The sequence below is a fragment of the Blennius ocellaris genome, assembly GCF_963422515.1.
Source record: "Blennius ocellaris genome assembly, chromosome: 18".
Lineage (NCBI taxonomy): Eukaryota > Metazoa > Chordata > Actinopteri > Blenniiformes > Blenniidae > Blennius > Blennius ocellaris.
The window spans coordinates 13,491,324-13,513,684 of record NC_137667.1 but is presented as its reverse complement, the minus strand read 5'-3'; the positions used below and the strand labels follow the sequence as shown (position 1 = coordinate 13,513,684).

The following is a 22,361-nucleotide window of genomic DNA, read 5'->3' as shown; positions in this document are numbered from 1 at the left end:
AACAGCTTCAACTGTTTATTTTGTCAAATTAGTATATTGAATAAGTGGATCCATGGAAACACATTAAAAACTTTATGTCATCAAAGACATCAGAGCCATTCAGGGAAGTTTTGTGAAGTCATGCATGCTGAAATCTGCAGAAATTTTGAGCCAAGAGGATGGATGGTTTTTCTGGACAAATATTTAGAGTTGTTGTTATTTATGGGTTATTATATTATTTTGACTGGTCTGACCAGTGGAGATCAAATTAGTCTGTATTTGGTTTCTCAACTACAATAATTTGGCACCCCTGTAGAAATCCTATTTGCTATTTATAGATGAAAACCTGTCGCCAAAAGTCTGGTTGTCTTCAACTGGCTGTTCTGGTTTTAAAGATCACATCTTTCCTTCTTTTGGTTCATTCTCATGGTTCATCAATGTTGTTTTGCACCGACTGCACGCACTTCGCACCAATCGGCTAAGAAGACGCCAAATGTTTCACAGGGAAAGATCCAGATGTTGGGAACTCATCAAGAGTTACTAAAAGCAGCAGAGCAGAACTAGAAACACAACTTAAAACGATTAATATTGACTATGTGCAAATAATCAACATACATCTAATTGAGAAGGTGACGTCAATATTTTAAAAGATTGCTTCAGTTTACAACTTGTTTTTCATAAGTGGTTTGTGCAATCTGGAAATTACCACAAAAAAACACTGGTATGATGTGTGTATTACTTGTAAACACAATAAACATACAAATACATCCGTAAACACTGCAAAAGCCTCTCTGATCCATCTCAGATGGTCACGTTTTTATATTCTATCATTGGATTCTGCTCATTAAACATCAGTTGTCATCACAGTTTTTGCACTCCAAAGTAAAGGTTATTGCTTCACTGCCCTCACATGCACACTGACTCATGCAACCAGTCAGATGTTAGCACACTCTCGGCACAACATATCCCTTTTCAGACACCTCTCAAACATGCACGCATGTTTGTTTGTTTTTTCTTTTACAAATTCATGCCACATACTGTCAGAATGACCTTTTTTCTTTTCTTGTTTTTATAAGAAAGTTGAGGACTTTGGATGCATCTCGTCCAAATTTTACTCCAAAGTCCTCGTGCAACATCTGGACTCAGTTCTCAGGGTACCAAGTTGTCTAAAACACCCAAGACACCATGTTTTAGCCCAATAGAGATATGCTGATAACCGACAGGGTGGTCAAGACAGGAGATTTCCGAAGGATTTACACATTTACTATCCGCGCTTGTGAGAGATTGATTTGTCATTCAGTGCCAGTTATCACATGCACAACTGTCCAGATATTTAAAACATGTATTGTAAAATGGTTTTTCATATATACTTATTTCAGCAAGGTTTTGCAACTGTCGTCTTTCCCTGCACGACGTCTGCTTCTCTGCAGACCTATATCCATGCCCTGCGTCCCTCTGTAGGTGAAACTGAGTCATGTTTTCCAGTCGGAGGAAACATGCAGCTCACAAGTTTGGCACAGTGCTTCTTTTTTCCTTCACAAGTTAATTGCTGGAAAACATGATGCACGTTTGTTATGCTTCTTTTAAACCATGAAATCTTCCAACAAGAGCCCGTGTCTCTCAGTGATACTGTAGGTTACATGCATGTTATTGCCAAGTGGAAATGGGCAACAGGCCGTTGCACCCTGAAACGACTCGGGCTTACTCTGGTTATGTAACTTGGTTTGGCCTTGCATTTGTTATCATGATTACTTTTGGTGTGTTACCTCAGCTTTTCCTGCTTCAGATAGATTTATTTTAAGAGAAACCCAATTGGAAATGCTGGAGTTATGACATTCAAAGAGAAGATTGAGTCAACCAGCGTAAGGAAAGTAACAGGAAGTGTTATTCCACTGAGAAGTGCACGAGATGAATGAATGATGGTATTGTTTGTGTAGGAAATAATAATTATTTGAATTTATTTAAAGGTATTAAAAGTGAGTTAGAGATTTTCATGAGAAACATGCATTGCAGAGCACTTTAACCTCTCGTTACAACTCCCATTATAAAGCACAACTCCAAAACTAAGCAAACAAATTCCAAATGCAAAATTCCATGTAATGTAGGTTTGTCAACCAACATGCCACATTTCACATGCTCACACTCAAATAAGTGCAAAACAATAGGTTCAGTTTTTAAGGGTTAATTAACTCGCCCACTTCTGTGACGTTAAAGCAGGTTTGACACATGTTGCCTGCAGGAATATAAATGTATCAGCAGCAGCATTCTATACTAGTATAGAAAGTTTAGAACTGTTTGTATAATCCACTTCAGAGACACTGAAGACAGACTGGTGCTTTTCATCTGAACTGTATGAAGTAATGCAGATTTATTATTTCACCCAAAGTACAGTAATACTGATAGAGGTTGTACTTTATATGTACATCATCATTACATCTATATATCATCAAGGGAAATGTATTTCAATCCTAATGTCCTATTATTGTGTTGCTGTACTAAAATATGCACTGTTGAATGTTTGGCTTTCAGTGTGTGGGTTTTTTTTTTTTTTATAACTTTTTCAACCTTTCTTCATCTACTGTGCCAACCTACACTCTTAGACCATCCTTTATGTGTCTTCCTCAGTTATGCGTTTGAGGATGTTTCTTTCTGAAGATCACACTTTTTTGTCCGTGGACACCAATTAGATCTGTAGGTCAACAATGAGGTTAAAGGACTCCACCATGGGACCAGTATGAAAACAATGACAAGCTCCTTTTAGCACAACCACAATCTTTAGTTACTTTTGTCCTTTGAGGTTGAAATAAGCACACACGGCGTGCATGACGCAAGATCCTAAATGTATACCATATGTGTCTGGCTCCCAAATCTGACACCACAAGCAGCCACTCCCAATGACTGTAAAGACAAACTTTAAGGTTTTAACTGCACTCCTGAGGAAACAATAAGCGCTTCAGCTACGGACGATGAGGTGTCTCTGATCCCGGCCTGTTTAGGGAAATCCAGAAAGTGTTACTTGAGAGCTCAAATATATCATCATTACAGACACGTACTGTAAATGCATATGTATTATCATATACATGCACATCAGATGCACTCAAAAGCACTCACATAAAGCAGAGTAGTAAAAGGAAGTAATCATGCTCAAGTTCAGATCCAGTATTTAAGATGTTCGGAGGTATTAATGGGAGTGTGCTCAGTCATACATCCATATGTGCTGAAGTCACAGCCATCAATGTGTGCACACTGAACACACAGAAAACATTCATACACCCACATGCATACCAGATTCAGAGAGTCATGCAAGCCGTCAAACACATGAGAATATACATTCACTACCATGGCACACAGGCATGTATGTGCAAACTATATATACACACATGTATACAGAGCTATACGTCACATGTACGATGGGCCTCGGGGCCCCTAAATTGACTCGGAGAACATAAAACCCTTTCTAATGAGTTTCTGCACTGTGGCCGTAGTCATTTCCAAAGAAAGGATTCTGGAGACAATCCAGCTTCCCCAGTAAGAGAGTCCATCATAGGACACACACACACACACACACACACACACACACACACACACACACACACACACACACACACACACACACACACACACACACACACACACACACACACACAAAGAGAGGGAAAAGTCAAGAAGAATCCCAAAAGTCCGCACGCAGCCTCATTCATGCAGTCAGACGCAGATCATTAACATGTCAAGACTAATTGGACCAGACTTCACTCTTTCTCTGTGTTTGCTCAATAGAATTTCATGCCCCGAGGCAGAAATATGTCTCAATCAATCATTGAAAATGTAGTGATGATAATTGCTTGGTCAGCAAACAGACTACAAATGGTTTAACATAGCATTTGCCATTAGAGGGTATAAATCACTTCAGCAACAGATGAATACATACAAATGGACGTTTGCATGAAGATTGATGCTGTTCTCACAAATCTCCCCTATGTAATTGACAATCCCTTTGCTTTTTTCTCTGGTGGCACTTTGGGGTTAGTTCAGTTAATATCAATTTGACAAAGTTCAATTTTGAGTCAATTTAATGTCATGGCTTTAATTGTTCAGTTTCACCCAGTGATAACAGATTCCCAAATGTTTAATTTGACTGTCATTTTGACATGATCATGTTAGCATGCTCTGATTAAAACTCATTATATGATAACTCAATATGATGACACACAGTGAACACTATCCTGTATGATGGTTGATAATCGTCTGTCTGTGTGAGTTTCTGAGATTGATGACTCGTTCAGATGTTAATGACTACATGAATAGAAGGATGGGTTAACCCAGTGGTGTAGTGGTTAGTACTCTCACCTCACAATGACAAACCCCGAGTTTGAGTGTAATGCCTCCACTACAGCAGCCATTATTTCATTTTCTCTGAATGAGTATGTGAGTGTGACTATCTTTCTGTGTTTGCTGTGTGAAGTGTGGTGATGTTTAGCACTGTGTGGAGTTTGCATGTTTGCTCTCTCTGCATGTGTGTGTCTTTTCTACGGATACTTTGGATTCTTCCCACTATTCAAAAACATGGATTTGAGGTTAATTGCTGCAAAACTGCCCGTAGGTATGAACGTGTGTGAGAGAGGCTTCCTACCTCTGTGTTTGACCTGCAATGGACGGGTGACCACTCCAGGGAGTCTTTGTCCAAATCAGCTGAGAGCAGCTCCTGTGGCTTCCCACAACCTTCAGTTGGATAAATTGGAGTGGAACATGACACAGAGTTTTCCCTCCAACATATTTTGTGTGCATTTATTATATTTATTGTATGAGTAACAACTTTATTTCTCTGGTAATATGAAGCAGATTTATTTTGAATGATTTTGGCATTCAAAATCTGTAGATACGTTTGCATATGAAGCAAATTACACAAAGTAATGTGGATTTATGGAAACAAAGCAACTGGCAGCATATTACACTCGTCTCGCATTTATTGACTTACTTTAGCTAACTGGCTACAGGGGAAAAGGTTTGTTTTTTAATGTAACTTCAGCTTCACTTCTTGTAGGTTTTTCTGAATCATTCTGCTTCTTTGTAGCAGTAAAACATATATAACTGAATTTATAACTCCCGCCTGACACTTTTTCCTTCAAAAGAATTAGTTATAAATTTGAAAATATACCACTTTCAGTGCAACTTTGAGCCACATATGGAAAAAAAGGAGCAATAAAGTATGACACTGCGGTGTATAAGTACCTCCAACACAAATAAAAGCAGCTGGTTTGTCTGAAGAGGCTCTCTATAAACAGCGAGAGTGAATTTGGAGATCGGCTGCAGGAAGGGTGCGTCTGAGTTGCTGGGATTATGAAGCACAATAACAATGGTCCAAATTAGTCCTCTGAATGTTTTTTTTTTTTTCAGGTTTATTTGCAGACTAATTAAGCAACAAGAGATTCCAAAGGCTCACACAAGCTCGCCCTCACTTGCACCCTGCAGGGGTTTGATCTGGCTAATTGTGGTGTTGGAGCTCAGTGAAGTCCAAAGAATCGCACAATGCCACATTATGAGAGCTGGCGCCTCGCAGCTAAGCGGTTATTACTTTCCACTGCGTTTGGTTGGACAAAAGCTCGTAACGGGACGATTAAACAAATGTTGAAAATGTGTGAAAACAATTACAAAGCGATTTCTTTAAACTCTATTCTGCCACATGTATCAGTCATGTTCGATGTTTTACGCTCTATTAATGCAGCACGGCGAAGCAAGACGAGCTCAAATGCCTTCAACGTTTGGTAGCCTTGATCATCCACATTAACAAAAAGCTGTGACGTTCACCAACACATTATCTGGACAGGGATTATGTAATATGCAGTTGGAACTCTGAGTTCGACTTTTCTAAATGTAAATCTAAATGTTCTACAAAAAAGTTCCGACCAAAATCAAAACTCAAATACATTTATTCCTTCACAAGGCCTTTTTGTTGTTACTGGCACATTGATCTGTAAAATACTGTGAAACTGTTGGCAGACGATTGTTTCTGAACAATCCCACTTTAACAAACATTACTCCGCAGCTCCGCCATGGCCAAAACCTCCTGAAGCTACATTTAAATATGAGGATAAAATTAATAAAATGCTAATTGGTGTATGTACTTCCAAGAAACATTTACACGCTTTACTTGTGTTTAAGTGTTTCCATTTTTACTCCCAATGGATTTAGTGTTTAGTACTTTTCTGTTTAAATAAGGCAAAATGCATGTTGCTTTAATTACTTCCAATTAAACATTTTACTGCTTTGTTTGCATGCAGGTTACAGTTACTGCTGGCCGGCATTCGGTTGAGCAGGAAACATTGAAAAGTAATGTCGACTTTTTGGATGGTGGTTCAGAAGTTGAAGTCACTTGCGTAGTTTGGGTGTTGGAGCGTCGTCATGTTCCTGATTGAAAGAACCGGTGAGACGATGTAAGAGCACCAGTCTGACAAAAATAAAGCAGATTCTCATTGTGCTGTCAGTGTCCATCCTCATCAGCTCCTCCATGTCATCTGCGACTCAGTGTGATGAACAAGGTGACCCTGGAAGACCTGCTGCATAATGACGACTATGAGGAGATTGTGCAGGTTTATTGTTAATAGAAAAAGTAAAAAAGGACTTGTGATGAACATATATTCCATCTATTCTTCAAAAAGTCTTTGAAATATGGGAACAAGCTGGAGTAATTGGAGAAAAGATATATGCACATGAAAACCCTGCACTCAAATGCACCAGCTCTGACTCAAACCGAGTGTTATTAATGTGAGGAGAGATCGTCCGCCATTCTTGTGAGATATCATCCACTGAAGAGAGAACCGGTGCTTCCCGACAGACACAAACATCCATTAGGTCATCTGACCTGTCACAGCACGGAGCCACACTTCAAAGTCTGCCACATTACACAGAGCCCACGCTAAGAGATCAACCACCACCGTCACTTCATCTGAACATTCCTGCAGCTGAATAAGAGTTGGGCCAAGTCCACACATTACCTCCCCCAGTGAGACGCTTCAAAATGACTGCAGAGACACTGTTATGCTGAAACTTCAAAATGATCAAGCAAAAGAAAAACCCTCAAAACAACATGCGAGCATCTGACACTTAATTTCTTGTTAAAACTCTACATCCGCTTTCACTGAAGTGAAAGCAAACACATCTCTGTTATCGCAGCGACGTGTGTATATCTGCAGTGCCGGGACTCAATCCTGTGTGAATGTCTATGACCAGACATTAACCTCCAGCCACAGTCACGTTGCAGCGGACGGCAGGCAGGAGACGGAGTCGGGGTTCATGACCTCGTCCCAAACATGTGGTTTGTGTGTCATAGTGGTGCCATTTCAAGTGAAACACAGCAAAAGTCTGACACCTAATAGGTTTGTCTGCTCTTCTCAGATGTTGCCATGCTGCTGAAAAGAATGTTAAACGTAAATAAATCAGTGTCAAAGCAGGCCTGGCTTGCACATATAGGAGTGTTTTTTTTAGACTCCGTTTTTTTGTGGCCCTTTTGTACACATACAAACAGTGTGAGTTACTTAGAATGTACTTTTTTTCTTTTTTTTTTTTTTAATAAAATCCTTTTCAATGTAAATACTGTCTTGGGTTGAGGTGTTTAACATAGAAGTGGTAAAAGAAATATGTAATTTCAAAAAAATCTTATATTTCTCCTCATCAACTTCAATGTGTCCATGTGGCATCCGTTCATCCACCCATCTTCTAAACTGCTTCATCCTAATCAAAGCTGTGGCGTCCTGGACTCCGTTCCTGGCAGGTGACACCATGGAAACGTTGCCAGTCCATCTTGGGGCAAACACAGAAAAACACAGACAAACTGACAACCATGCTTTTACGCCGACGGCCAATTTAGCGTCACCGGTTTGTCTCCAACACATGTTTTTGGACTGTGGCTTGGGCTCAAGGGGGTTTTTCTCACTGTGAGGCAGGAAAGTACACTATTATGTTGCCGCTCAGTCATGCAACAAAGTGGAATGAGCTAAGATTTCACTGGTTTCACCATCACGAACAGCACTTTTGTCTCTGTCGTGCACAAAAAATCCCACAGCATAGATGCTGTTTTAGTGGACTTACTTGGTGGATAGCGGTGGTGATGAGGCAAGGTACAGTGACCTTCACTCACGACCACCTACAGAAAAATGTTCTCTAATTTATATGTACAGTCAGAATCAACCTGAGCTATGATGCTTGTTTTCTCCACTTGAGGTCAAACTGACGATAATCAGCCAGATGTGATAATGGTGGTCGTCGAAGAAATGTAAAAATTAAGCTACTTTCCACTGTTTCAACAGTCTTTCTAGAAACTTTAGCTCAGTTCACCTTGGAAGAACAGTACAATCCAGTTATTTGGTAAAGCAATCAAGCAAGTGTCCTGCCAAAACTGAGGTTAGCACAAGCCTGAAACCAGAGGAAACAACTTGTAAGTCATTCGTATTGCTTGTTTTTGCCTGTTGTTGTTTTTATTCCAGGAAACAAAAAAACACGTACACTTTTAAACCAGTTGCTGATTCTGGCCGTTGGTTTTGTAATGCCAGGGTGGGACAGGAAGGTGATCATTACTGAGGTTTATTCTTATTTATTTGCCCCCCCCCCACACACACTTGCTTCCTCTGGGAACACATTTAAGAGAGAAAAGGTAAAGTGTGGAGCACATTTGTGGTCATGATTCCGTGAGCGATGAGCTCAAAATTGCTATGAAAATATGGAGAATGTACTGCAGTTGGAATATTGGTTGATTGTTTGTTTTTCTCTTTGTTTTAAGTATTTACTATAACCGGCTGTATTTATTGAACATTATTAAGTGCACATCTGAAATGTCTGTACATCTGTGAAGTCCTGTGCTGAGACACAGCAGGCCGCCATATTGGACTCAATAAATCTTAGTCCAGAATCTGTTCAGCAGATATCTTTCTACATTTGAAACAAAGCCTGCAACAAAAACATTTGGGGAAAAAAACAAACATGTCTGGATCTGGACTGCTGCAAAGTTATTTGTGGGACTGTTGGGTTCTTATATTATTGTGAAAATTAAACACTTTAATGCAAGTATGTAACATAATGAACGAGATCTGATGTTTAATTTTGCTTTTGGGTTAATCTGACACAAACGTCTGAAAAGTGTCTAAATATTTTCAGCTTGAATAACGTGTGTTTACTGGAAGGAGCCAGAGAAAAACCACTGAGGTTCAGAATCAAACCCAGGTCTAAACGCTTTGAAGTAACTGTAGCTAATAACTACTAATGGTCTCTGAGCCTGTTGAGAAGAATAAACAAAGAGAAAACAACCTGTTCGATGTTTTGTTCTGAAGTAGCCAAAGTAACTTCAGTTTTATCCATCCATCCATCCATCCATCCATCCATCCATCCATCTCTTCATATACCTCAGGTTTAAATTCACATTCCTGTTTTTTTTTTATTGGCTGGTTGGTGTGGCTATAGATTCCTTCAATGCTTAAGATGATTCTGAAAGTTTAACTTTCAGAGGTGGTTGACTTTCAACTGTTTGAGTATAAACGCCACCTTTTGTTATTTATCCATTCAAAATGGAATAATGGCTGCCTTTTAATGTGTCAAAGAAAACAGGTTGTTCAGGTTCTCAGATCCTGGAATTTCACTCTCTTCCATTGCCGTGAGGCTTTCAGGTCTGCGGGTCACAGAAAGACTCTTCTTTGTTTCCTTCCTTCCCTCCTTCCTGCCTCTGGCATCTCCTCAAAGACGAGTAGGATGTTGGTGAGTTTTCATCTGTTTGGCAGGGGCTATTTTTCTCTCCGTTTCTAACACGTGCAAAATGCAGCGCAGCAACATCTGAGTCTGCATGATTAAAGAGTGGGTTAAAAATACCTGCCATCAGAATGTAACAGAGCTGTGTGTGTCTTTGTAACTGGGAACTGGATGTTTTAATGTTTCTCCAGGTTGAGATTTTTCTCACCCTCCAGACAGGCCAGCTCATTTTCTCCTCTGGTTGATCAATTATGTCTCCTGCTCTAAATTCATTTTGTATATTAGAGTTACATTACAATGTCTGGGAATGTTGAAGTGGATTCAACTGTTCTTCAAAGACCAGCCCAGTCTGCTGAGAGGTTATAATAATATTCGATCATCCAGAGCTGAAGAATTGAGGGTCAAAAAGACATTTGGTTTGCTGTCTGTTTTCTTCCTATATTCTTAAAAAACAAACACTACTCTTATTAGGGTGTCACAGTGGGCTTCTGTTTTGCACTTTTACCCCAGAGAAAGAAAACTCGAGGATAATTTGTGATTATAAATTTGATTAATTACATCTATGTTTTAAAAATACCTTCTGTTGGGGTATAGTGTTTAGTTTACTAGGAAAATACCAAACTTAATCTTTGGCATCAATCAGGCATATAAGTGAACACGAGTTGAGTGTTTTGGTAAGAAGAATGTTGTGGTTGACATGTTAAATTCTTGTCTTTTAGGTTGTTGTTTCATACTAAGACTCAGGCTTTATGTACAACTTCATGATGTGCTAAGGGAGCTGATATTTTGGTTGTGAACAATTGATTTTGCTCAAATAGATTATTTAACCTCAGCTTTAATGAACCTGGCCGTTTACCCTCAAAACTTTTTTGTTTAAGCTTCTTTGTCTCAGTCATAACTGTTTTGCCATCTGATTCCTGTCTTGTCCTCAAGTGTCACTCCAGGTACTTCTGATCTCTGACTCAACCTGTGAGCTGCTTTTTCTGGCTCCTTCACGTCGTTGTTCTTGACCTGGGTAACGAGTGAATCCTGGTGTGAATCCAACAACATGTTCTGGATAAAGTCAAATCAACACCATCGTCATGTCAGTCACTGATCAGATTAGTTTCCTTTGAAGTAAATGTCTGTGTGGAGGTGGGGAGGTCGGCTTCAGAGCAGGAGGAGGAGGAGGAGAGGCTCTTAAGTCTGGTCACAAATCTACAAAACATGTCTTACTCCTTCATGGAGGTCCAAAGATGGAAAAACCGACAGGCACATGGAGGGTCTTTCTTACTTATTCTTCTTTGTTGAGGTGTTATACCACAAGATGCACAATGTGGGAGCTGAGAGTTGAGCTGAAAGATGATAAATAGGTGAACTTTTCACATATTTACATTCTTTCATTTAGATTGTAAGCAGCAAAAATCCCCCCCCCCCCAAAAAAAAAAAAAAATGTGGTGAGGAGACGGTTTGTATTAAAATTTCAAAATATAAACCCTCCATCTTCTCTTCAGTGTTAGCAGATGCAGCCACACACAAAGCAGGCCAGTCTAACCACTCAAACATGCCGTGTTTTCCACAATATAAGGAACAAATGAACTTTGTTAGTTGATCCTCTCTGGTTTTAGTGTGTTTGTATACACGGTGTCCCCCGTACAGCCCGGAGGAAAATTGAGCTTACTTTTGTGGCATTTCATAAAAAATGGTAGCAATTTGGGGTGTTAATTTAAACAATATCAACAGACACAATGTTTTATACTTGTGCTGAAAGTGCAGTGAACTCGACCACAAATGAAATATCCTTCATAATGTTTAATGGATGACCTCCCTCAGTTTGTTTAGAACTCTGGTTAAGTTAAGTATTGATTGAATGTCTAGACAAGTCAAGTGTATTTATTTAGTTCTACTGGTGATTGTGGCTGACAACGAAGAAAATGCCATTTTACAGGAGTATAAACATGTTCGTGTGGCTACTGCACAGATTGAAGCTGTGTAGTATAGAATTGCTTTAGGAGACTTTATTTTCTGTTTTTTTTGTCAGGTTTTGTAAATAAACACTGATTTTTGTATTTTTACGAGTCTGTCTCAATACCACCCTCATAACAATTTGCACAAACTTTGCATCTGGCCAATGTTGAATGGTAATGATTACTGCTGATGGTCAACAAGCAGACCGAGGTACACATGTATTTGTGATGCTTGGCTCTCCAAAAACGAACCTGTTCAACTCAATCTTTTGAAGTCTGAATGCTTTCTTCTGCTCGTGGTTGTCCTTTCCTGCTAAGTAAAGCCCCTTCTCCTCTTAACAAACCACTCACACACTGACTCCCTCTTTATTAAGTAACTTTATTAAAATGCCTGAGAGCGGACTAAACCAGGAGATTAGTAGCCATGGCTGCGCAGCCAGTAGGCCGAGCACTGCAGGACATCTCATGTGTGCAAAGTGTTAACATGACATCAGGACAGATGATGAAAGACCTGCAGTTTGGAGGGTTTATAAGCACCAACCAGTGTGCTGTTTACTGTCTTTATACAACCAAAAGAACAAAGACGAATTCACATAAACTGAAATGTAGTGGTGACATGATGCAACAAGCTAATTAAATCTAACGAGACCAAATAAAACTTTAATTATACCGCCAGGAAATCAAGTCGGTGCTTGAAGAAGAAAAAAAAACAAAAACAAGACTTTTTCATGCTTTTACATTTCATCAACATTATTCTCAACTGTTATGGGGGACTTTTTCCTTAAATTCTTTGGACTCCATCTTACTCATGAGCTGTGTAGTGTGGTAGAGTTACCGCTGTCACCTCACAGCAAGGACGTCCTCAGGTCGATCAGGGACTTTCTGTTCAAAGATCTAATCGTCTACTTGTGTTCGCATTGGTTTTCTCGAGGGCATCAAGTTTCTCCCACAGTCCACAACATGCGTTTCAGGTTAATTGGTGTATGTGTGTGTGCGCGTATGTGTGCGCTTCTCTCTGCCTTTGCTCAGGGATTGGCTCCAGGCCCCCCGCTACCCTAAGTATCGTATATGACATTGAAGATGTATGACTGGATGAACAGTCACACACACGGTGTGTTTTCTAACCTTCAGGGGACATTTCATCAGCCTGTAGTCAACTCTGCCGTGAGTTCTAAGGATTATAGTGTCACTATAAAGGTCTTCATCCAAACGTGTAACAACACACACACACACACACACATGCACACACACACTCACACGGAGGGAATAGGTGAAGAGATAAATGAAGGTGGAGTTTTGTCTTTGGCTTTGCCCACAAAGGAATGCAGCTTTGATCGACCCCCCGACTGCCCTTGTTCAGACCATAACATTGACCAGCCAGCGTGTGTGTGTGTGTGTGTGTGTGTGTGTGTGTGTGTGTGTGTGTGCGTGTGTGCGTGCGTGCGTGCGTGCGTGCGTGCGTGCGTGCGTGCGGGCACCCCTGCCAGTTTGAACTAAACGTTGTAGGCAAACAGCTTTTCAGCTATTTTAGTTCTGTGTACAAGGAGATACATCAAACTGCTCCCTTTGATGATTTGTTTTGAGGCCTAAAGTGAGCATTTACACATTAGTTTTTTTTCGGTACAACATGACTGGAAACATATAGAGTCCTCATAACAATGAACGGGAGGAAGAGAGGAATAACTTTGAGGATCAGGGAACCACTTACTCCCAATTACTTTAACTCACTAACTGGTTTCAGTCCGTTCTTATCAGCCTCATAAATACGAGTGAGTAGGGTCACCCTCCTCTTCGCTGTCATCACGGTCATCATCCACATCATGTTGATGCAGTTGTAGTTTTGTTAGATAACAGTCTGAGTTAAAATACTTGTTTCTGATAGGTACCATTATGGTAATAAAAAAAAACAAACACCTTTAACAATTTTCTGCTCGGTTCAAAACTCTTGGTTGTGCCAAAACTATCTGGTGAGTTTAAAAAAAACAGTAATTCTTTTGCTGTAAAACCTAAATGAATACCATTACTTAATTTTGAATACCCTATTATGCACAGGTGGCTTTAACATGACTCTCCTGAGGAAATACCAGGCTTTAGTCCCATCGTTCACTCCGGCCTTGCCTGCAACAGACACACACTTTTATCCCAGTTTAACCAGCTTCTCTACTATTATCGTCTATAAGCATTCCCCATCTTTATGAGCAAGCTTGTATCTGTACTGTCACTGCCTCAAGCTGTCCCCACAATATTTAACACTATAGGCCTGTGAGCAAAACCCCTCAACCTATAATCCTTTACCAAGTAGCATTTCAGTAGCGTTATTTTCCTGGTGATGACATTTTAACACAGGTGTTTCCATGTTTCTGGCCTAATATGTGATGTCATGCACATAAACCGTCATTTCTATTGTTAAACATCTGTTTTAGCAAAGCTGTAACCGCAATCAGATGAGATATTTTACCCGTGTTTTGGTCCTAAGCTGAATGTGACTTTGCAGACCTGCAGGGTGATCAAAAAAATTTTATTTTGCACATTCCTGTGCTGTTTGTTTAGCGGATGTTCTTTTCAGTCAACAGGCAACATTGCAGATCAGCCGCAGCTACTTATATAGACCAATAGTGTGCGGGCCATTCACATTACACAGCGAAGCCCAGCTGTTGAGCTGGCCTTCTCTCCCTGCTCTGGATACATGGATGGATAAAGTGTCCTCCTCTGTGTCTTCGTAGAAGAAGTTAAAGACCATGAAGCTGTCGATTTGGGACAAATCCATTTGCGTGTCTGCCATGCCACTGTGTATCTGAGACCATGTGTGTTTGTGTGAAATATAAGAGGGGGTGTAAAAGGCACAGGATGACTTTCCCACCTGACAGAGCCAAGCTTTGAGAGGTTTGAAATGGATTTGTCAGACATACGGCTCGTCTTTCAGGTTTATTGTCATCAAATGAGGGTGAAATGATGAAATGTTGAGGATTGAAGGACCTGAAAGTCGTTAGTTGTCGTTTTTCCTCATGGGATCCAGGGGTTTCGGCACTGTGACTAAAACTATAAGCTCTCAGTTCAATCTGCAGCTGAATACCCTTAATCTGTCACTGTAAATCTGCAATTATAATTCTGAAAGCATGAAATATAAACACAAACGGAATTTAAAGATTTATACTACTGGTACTCATACTCTCAAACTGGCTTGTTTCCTGTTTTAACTTCAAGAAAGTGTTCAAACTTTTATCTGGATATTATAGAGTCTATCAGTAAAATTATTAATATTTTATCGGTGTACTTTTGTTCAGAACCTGCAATTTCCACTTAAGTAACGATTAGGTTCTGAATTAGTAAGTATTTTTACTTTTTTACTTAGATTCTGATTTTCTATACGACTACTTTTACCACATTTGCAACTACAAATCACCTGGAGGAGCATTTTGCCTTTATTCACATTCACTAAAACACTTTAACATAGTGACATTACTCACATAAACAAATGTAATAGTTCATGGATTAATTATCTAATTTTTTTTTTTTTTAATCACATGCTGTGAGTTTTGAGCTATTAGGATTTTACCCTCTGAACTGCTGTTCAGAAGTATAATTAAAGATACTACACATGCTGATTGTGACTAAAAGATTAACTAAAAAGTAAAATTTGGGTGGCCAAAGGTCCTGAGGCTTCAAGTTCGTCCTCATTTTTTGCCAAGTTATTTTCTCAGGAGCTCCAATGCTTCATGTCTTTATAAATAAGGAGTAACAGCATGGCTGAAAGAAAGAGGAAAAACTATTTCTGTGAGAAAGGACTAAAGCAGTAAGTCAATGTAGTCTCATGACATTAAACCTTAACTAAAGAGATTGAGACGAGCCAGGCTTCACCACATGGGATCCAGCACATGGCTCTTATCTTGAAAACCGAACTTCCTTGTTATGGTCAGAACAAATCCTCATGAGGAGTCCAGAGTTGGACACAAAACGAATTTTCATCCATCCATCTTCTATACGTCTTGTATCCGGTTCGGGGTTGAAGGGTAAAGTACATTTTCTCATGTACATTTTTCCTCACGTTCCTGGCTGTTGTTCCTTTATTTACTTAACTCTGTCTATGTCGGTGTGTGTGTCTGTGCTTGGTGATTGTGTGTGTGGCCCCATATAATGTCGCAATCAGCTAAGAGTCAGGTTACACATGTAGATGGGGTTGTTAAGATTAAGATTAGGGCTGGAGAATATATTATGTCAATGAGAAGGACCTACATGTAATGCTGTATAAGTTTGAGTGTGTGTGTGTGTGTGTGTGTGTGTGTGTGTGTGTGTGTGTGTGTGTGTGTGTGTGTGTGTGTGTGTGTGTGTGTGTGTGTGTGTGTGTGTGTGTGTGTGTGTGTGTGTGTGTGTGTGTGTGTGTGTGTGTGTGTGTGTGTGTCTGTGCAATCAACCGTGCATTTGCCCCCATGTGTGCACGCATACGCGTGTTTCCTATTTAAATGAAAAACACTCCTGCTGACGACAACTGACTCTCATTTAGCAATTTAACTCCCTGTGTAGTGGAGGGCTCAGTATATTTAGTTTTTCAGATCATTAACGATAAACCCAACACACATAATAAGCGGGAATCGAGATGTTTTGTTTGCAGCATCGTGGCCTTCAGCCACTTTTTTTTATTTCTTTGAGGTCACGCTGACATCTCAGTGCTGCCGCACACAAAAACACACTTAAAGCTCTCCTGGATACGTGGACACAGAAACATTTGGTGTGCGTAGCATTAGGCTGCTTAGGGCATGAACGTGTCAAGGAACATGTGTGAGGGGAATTATCTGTTTCCTCTGATTTCCCAAGTAATCCCTTTCTTCTCCATCTGAGGTCTTTTTTTTTTCACACACCGCTCCAGCAAAGAGGATGTCGTCATGGCGTAATGCTGAGGATCCGGTTTCAAAATATCTCCCAGGCTATCGAGTCGTTACCATGCAGCATGCTTTCGACATAACATATAACCAAGGAGCTTTTTCTCATTAGACACGGTGGAGAGCAGAGAAAACAACTGAAGAAGTGGCCTTTATGCCACAGTCAAACACAAGACGAGAGAAGTTTGCTCGCTCTCTACAGATGTATTGTTACGAAATCAGCAAACGTGTAATGCGGATCATGCTGATCCTGTAATTTAATGATGAGTTATAATTTCTGAAAATTAGACACTAAACATATAATTGAGTAACAACAGAACTATACAGAAAGTTGACTTGCATCATTAACACTTTCTCACTCTGTAAGAGAAACACCAGGAACTTGTTTGAGACACACGAGTAAACAGACAAATATTTATACATATTACAGCAGGCCGGTCAGTTGGACTGTCACCACCATTTCAATATGGAGCTTTATGTTCTTCCTTCTCTGGCTTCCTTTATCCCCAAATAACAAAAATCTGGTGACGCTGATTTGGGTGTCACCAGGTTCTGACAAACATAAGCAACCCTGCAGCAACCACACACCAATCAGAGACAGGCTACAATGCTATACTATAACAATCCACTCAATCTATTGTATTTCCAATTTTTATTTTGAAGTGTAAACACTTTTTTGCATTTTTATTGGTTTTCTGAGTTGCGTATTGGGCGCCCGTTTGCCCTTGTTAACAAGTGATAATATGTCAAAGGTCATTCAAAGGAAAAAGGTTGAGTAAAGGACTGGGGTGTTATGTACTTACATATCAGTGGAAATCCACACGTCACATCTTAAACAGTCACTGCCAGCGTTGGATGGATGTCTGCATGCAGAGGCCAACTTCAACATCAGTGAGAATGAAGGCAGAGTTTCCACAGTGTGACATTACAGCACAGAAAACTTCAGAGAAAGTCAAGTTAGGACTCCCATAAAAATGTTTAGGACCGGATCTAACAAAACAATCCAGTCTGCAAGAATCGACAACTGGAATCAGTGCCGGCGTCTGAATCTACATCTGCTCTTCATCATTGCGCTGGCTTGCTCCGCACATGACAGTCGTGATTGATAGTGAATGAAACTCAACTTTGGGGGACTTCTGCCATAGCCGAGGGACCATTGACTCAACACTGAGAACAAATCTCTCCCTCTGCTCCTCCTCCTTTTCCCCTTCCCAGTCTCTCGTTCCCAGGTGTCCTCGCAGCGACAGGAGGTGCTGATGGAGAACGTGACCCGGATGTCGGAGCGCTCCCGGCTGCTCCAGCAGAACCTGGGCGAGGCGTCAACGCAGGCCGACCTGCTTGAGAACATCTGGAAACTGGAAAACCTTTTCCAGAATCACAGCAACTGGCTGCAGAGGCTGGAAATCCTCATCAAGGTGTGACAGACCTTAATTAATAAAAGATGAAACCTGTGTTCATCTATTTCTGGACTCTGGTGTTTGTAGAAGTGGGAAGCTTTGGAGTGGCTCGTCGGAGAGTCGTTGTGTGTTTGTGAAGGAGGCTCTGAACATGAGTTTATGTGGCCGAAAAAAATATTTAAACAATCTAATAATGTACTGTATGCTGCAAAAAAAACCAAACAATTAGACTGAGAATTTTTCTCAATGTCACATAAGATTATTGTGGCTGCATTTGCACAAAATAGGGTCTCAATTGTTTGAAAAGTCGGCAAATCCATCGATTGTCACATCATGTTTATTACATCAAAATATATGTAGAGATAATATAGCATAATGCTTTAAAGGTAATAGAGACCAGCCAGTGGTGCAGTGTAGCCTTTCTCGCCTCACAGCAGGAGAATCTGAGTTTTCTTCCAGACTGAGGTCGTTCTTTGTCACATTTGTATGTGGTCTGTGTGTCTGCATTGGGTTTTCTTCAAGAAGTCTGTTTTTTTTAGGCTATTTTTCCAACTCTAAATTACTTGTAGGTATGAGTGTGTGGGGTTATAGTATGTTTTGAACTCTGTAGAATGTTGATTGAAGTGTGTTTTCCTGATATACATCGCCACCCCAGTGGTGGCATTTTAATCCATCAATTAATGTTGCTGAGGCGACACAATGGAGAAGAGATGTAATAAAGTAGTCAGGGGCAGCATGATGCTGCAATGATTTTGTTGATTGTAAACATAATTTTCCCAGTCCGGTTGAACACGGACTCAGCTGTGGGTCTCCTCCTCTTGTCAGAGTCTGGAGGTGGAGCTGAGGAGTATGCAGTCTCACTCCCTTCAGTCCGAGGGCTACCTGGTGCAGCTCGATGACAGGTTGTCCTCACTGAGCAACTCCGCTGGCAGGAACCTGACGGGCTTGACCGTGGATGTAGCCCGAGCCTCCAGGTGGCTCCGTGACCACGACGTCCTGCTCAGGTACACTTTTTTTTTTTTTTTTATATATTACAGCCAGAGCAGTTTGTTCCATTTATCAGGATCAAGAACTAATTCTGTTTTGTATTTTTGTTTTTTTATCTGTCCGTCAGAGATACCTCGAGTCAGGTGAGCGGGTTAAGAGAGAAACTCGACGAAGTGAACTGGACGGTGGGAGCCGTCAACCACACCTTCAGCAATGACATCAGTATTCATCATTTAAAGATTCAAGATTTGCAGGTTCGAGGTCGATTCCAGGTCGCTACAGATGTTCTCCGCATTGAATCCACTGCTAAAAATACATAAAAGGACGTCTTTTTGTTTAGATCCAGATTAGCAACATAACAGAGGACACCAGCAGTTTATGGGTGACCCACGTGCACACGGAGGCCCAGCTGAGGAACGAGATGGAAATACTAAACACGATCACCGAAGACCTGCGTCTGAAGGACTGGGAACACTCCATGACCCTGAAGAACCTCACGATATTTGAAGGTCAGCAAAGAAATGTAATCCCTGTTGAAGTGACTGTATTTTCACATCAGATCTCACAATTGTCACAGAGGCACAAAAATGTAGAGTCACAGAGTAATAGCACAGCTACTGTGCAGTAATAAGTTTACACAAAATTTGAACTAGAAATAAATGTGTGACCTTGAAAAAGGTTTTTAAAATTTGAACTATATAACGTTCTTTATTAAGCTGCAGTATGATGCCTCACTCATGGGACCATCCCAACATGTACAGTTTCCAGAGTATTTGCACAAGTTCCTCATGTTCAAGGTGAAATAGAAAGGCTAAAACATTTGAGAGTGAGAATAGAGATCGTGTGACGGCAGCAGAGGGACGTGAGCGCCTCAGCTCTCGGCATAATGAAACCCTTTTGGGTCGACCTCAAGGCTCCAAAAGATGTCTGACAACAGATCCTCTGAGCGCAAGTGGTCATGACATGCAAACATGATTTCTGCACGGTGGGAATACGACCCCGCAGTGTTGAGCAACTCTGAATGTTCTTCCTCCGATTTGTTGGGACCTGATTATCGCCGACATTGGAACGTCTCTGGCTGCCAGCGCACCGAAACACTTCTCTGCCTTGTTGAAAACAGAATAGGTATGCCATGATGTCATGCTGGCAGGGGACGCTGCCGGGCTGATTGATGGCAAGTCAAACTGAATGGGACCCCTGATCTGGTGTCTGCTTCACATGTGGGTGGGACGTCGTTTTCTCCTGAACCTGGAAACAATTGTGGGTTAAATTTAGATGCTACATACAACGACAAGTCTAAAAACTTGGCCTTTCATTAGTTTCGGCTCTGCGCACCATTTGTTTGCTGTTAACTCGCAACCACCTTTGCCAAGAAACGTTTTACATCTCTATCCATGTTTACTCTCTTCTCTTCTCTTCTCTGCTCTGCTCTGCTCTGCTCTGCTCTTCTCTTCTCTTCTCTTCTCTTCTCTTCTCTTCTCTTCTCTTCTCTTCTCTTCTCTTCTCTTCTCTTCTCTTCTCTTCTCTTCTCATTTGCCACACATGCTGCTGGTTGCAATTAATGATAGAAATATGAGAAGCTGTTTAAAATAGTGCCTGAAGTCTTTTTTTTGTGATGAGTGATGAAAATATCTTACATGGTCCGATTTACAGTCACATGTGGTTGCGAAAGGCAAATTGATCAGATGATCAAAGTTTCTTTAGGGATGAGACATCTGGTTCGCTAACATTCGCTAACATTGTCTAAGATTGTCATTATCTTTGGTTAAAAGTCTCATTTCAGGACCTCAGAGTCAGTCTTCCTCCGAATTTTGTCAATTAGCCTGCATGAATGACGGCGTTTATGCTGCTGAGGTGTTCAGACCAAACGGTGGTTAATGTCACTGCTCACTGTGACACGACTACGTTTTTAATCTTCTCTGACTTGCATTGTGACGTGAGTCCCCAATCAAAAGACTGTCTGGCTGGTCTTTGATTGAAAAGGATTTGTGAAGTTTCTCCTGGCCCTCGGTTGAGTTGTAATTCTGGGTCTACTTCACAACATCAGACTGATGCTTTAGGTCTGGCTCCGATGCTGTTCCAGTAAGAAACATTGTTGGAGATGTTTGACTTTGGAGCCTCGGCAGCTCTGTCAGTCTCAATAGAACAAATCTGTGGAACGTTTGCAGCCCAGTCCATGACATCAGATGTATTCCCCCGCATTACGATCTCTGTCTGTCCATTCACATTTGCTCCATGTATACTTACTTCTACACAGTGGAGTCAATAAACTCCTCACCTTCATGAATTTCATGCCGTGATTCAATCTTCTCTTCAAGCTGCTGGAACTCCTCAGACAGCTGGTTGAAAAAAGTCTCACGTCCCAAAGTAAAGGTATGTAAAAATAATCATGAGAGTAGCAGGCAACAGAAGGCAAGACAAAAAAAAGAGAGGGCAAAAGAAAAAGGGAGAGCTCAGAGGACACATCTGCACAGTAGCGAAGCCGGAAGTCGGTTAGCCTTAAAGCAACAAAAAAATCTTAGCCTTTTCTCTATTTTTTACCACAATAGCATATAAAAACACATTTAGATTGTAACCACACTGAGATGATTTATTTAACATTTCATCGGTTGCATCAAATTTCTTGTTGGCAACTAGTGTAAAATATGAAGCTTGCTTTTGATTAGCAATGATAGCGGACATATATATATATATATATATATATATATATATATATATATACATATATATATATATATATATATATATATATATATAATTTGTTGGGTTTTTTTCCTTCTAAAAGTCCCCTTTGGCTAACCCTCCTTTCACCACAGATCTCAGACTCTGGTTGTCAGTTTCACCCCAATTCAACCTTTTATTGCTTCTCTGGTCTTTGATTTTCTACATTTACATGTTTCATATCAGAGAAATTCCTGTCATTCATTGGTGGATGCATAATAAACTGATGAGGTTTTTTTTGTCTTAATTAACAGTTTGTCCCACATAAGACATGTAATTAAACTAGCACAACTTATAACCCGCCAAAATGCAGGCGTTTAACAGTATGAACATAATGACGACACATATGCTGTTTTTCTACTTTACAAGAATGAATGGATTCCACACATTCCTAAATTAAAAGTTTAAACTTTCAGAAAGTAAGAGAAAAACTTAGAATATATATAACTTGTATATATAATATAAACTTAGAATTGTCTTTGTTATCGGCAAATTTTATGTCATAGACATGAATAGATCCTCACTGAAGTCTTCTTTCTTTGCTTAATGTCTTTTTCTGCCTCACTTTTGGTTCATCTTTAATGTTTAACTCCTGCCTTTCGTCGCTCTCTTCCTGCTATGTTGACGTATAATCCTGCTCTGCCAGCGTTTAATTGGCATGAAGTAAATGCCATCTACTTGAGTTTCACAGCTATCTTTCAATTTGACAGCACTGTGAGTTT

At 40.4% G+C, this 22,361-nt stretch overlaps 1 protein-coding gene across 2 annotated transcripts in view; it reads left to right on the top strand.

The window, feature by feature from the left end:
* The window catches only part of scara5 (scavenger receptor class A, member 5 (putative)), a 75,958-nt gene that overhangs the window by 13,264 nt on the left and 40,333 nt on the right, over positions 1 to 22,361 (top strand). For both annotated transcript variants that reach the window (XM_080514152.1, XM_080514151.1), the window contains exons 4-7: positions 17,750 to 17,949; positions 18,757 to 18,935; positions 19,046 to 19,172; positions 19,259 to 19,427. In XM_080514152.1, coding sequence (XP_080370278.1) covers positions 17,750 to 17,949; positions 18,757 to 18,935; positions 19,046 to 19,172; positions 19,259 to 19,427 — 675 coding nt within the window. The remainder of the gene's footprint in view (positions 1 to 17,749; positions 17,950 to 18,756; positions 18,936 to 19,045; positions 19,173 to 19,258; positions 19,428 to 22,361) is intronic.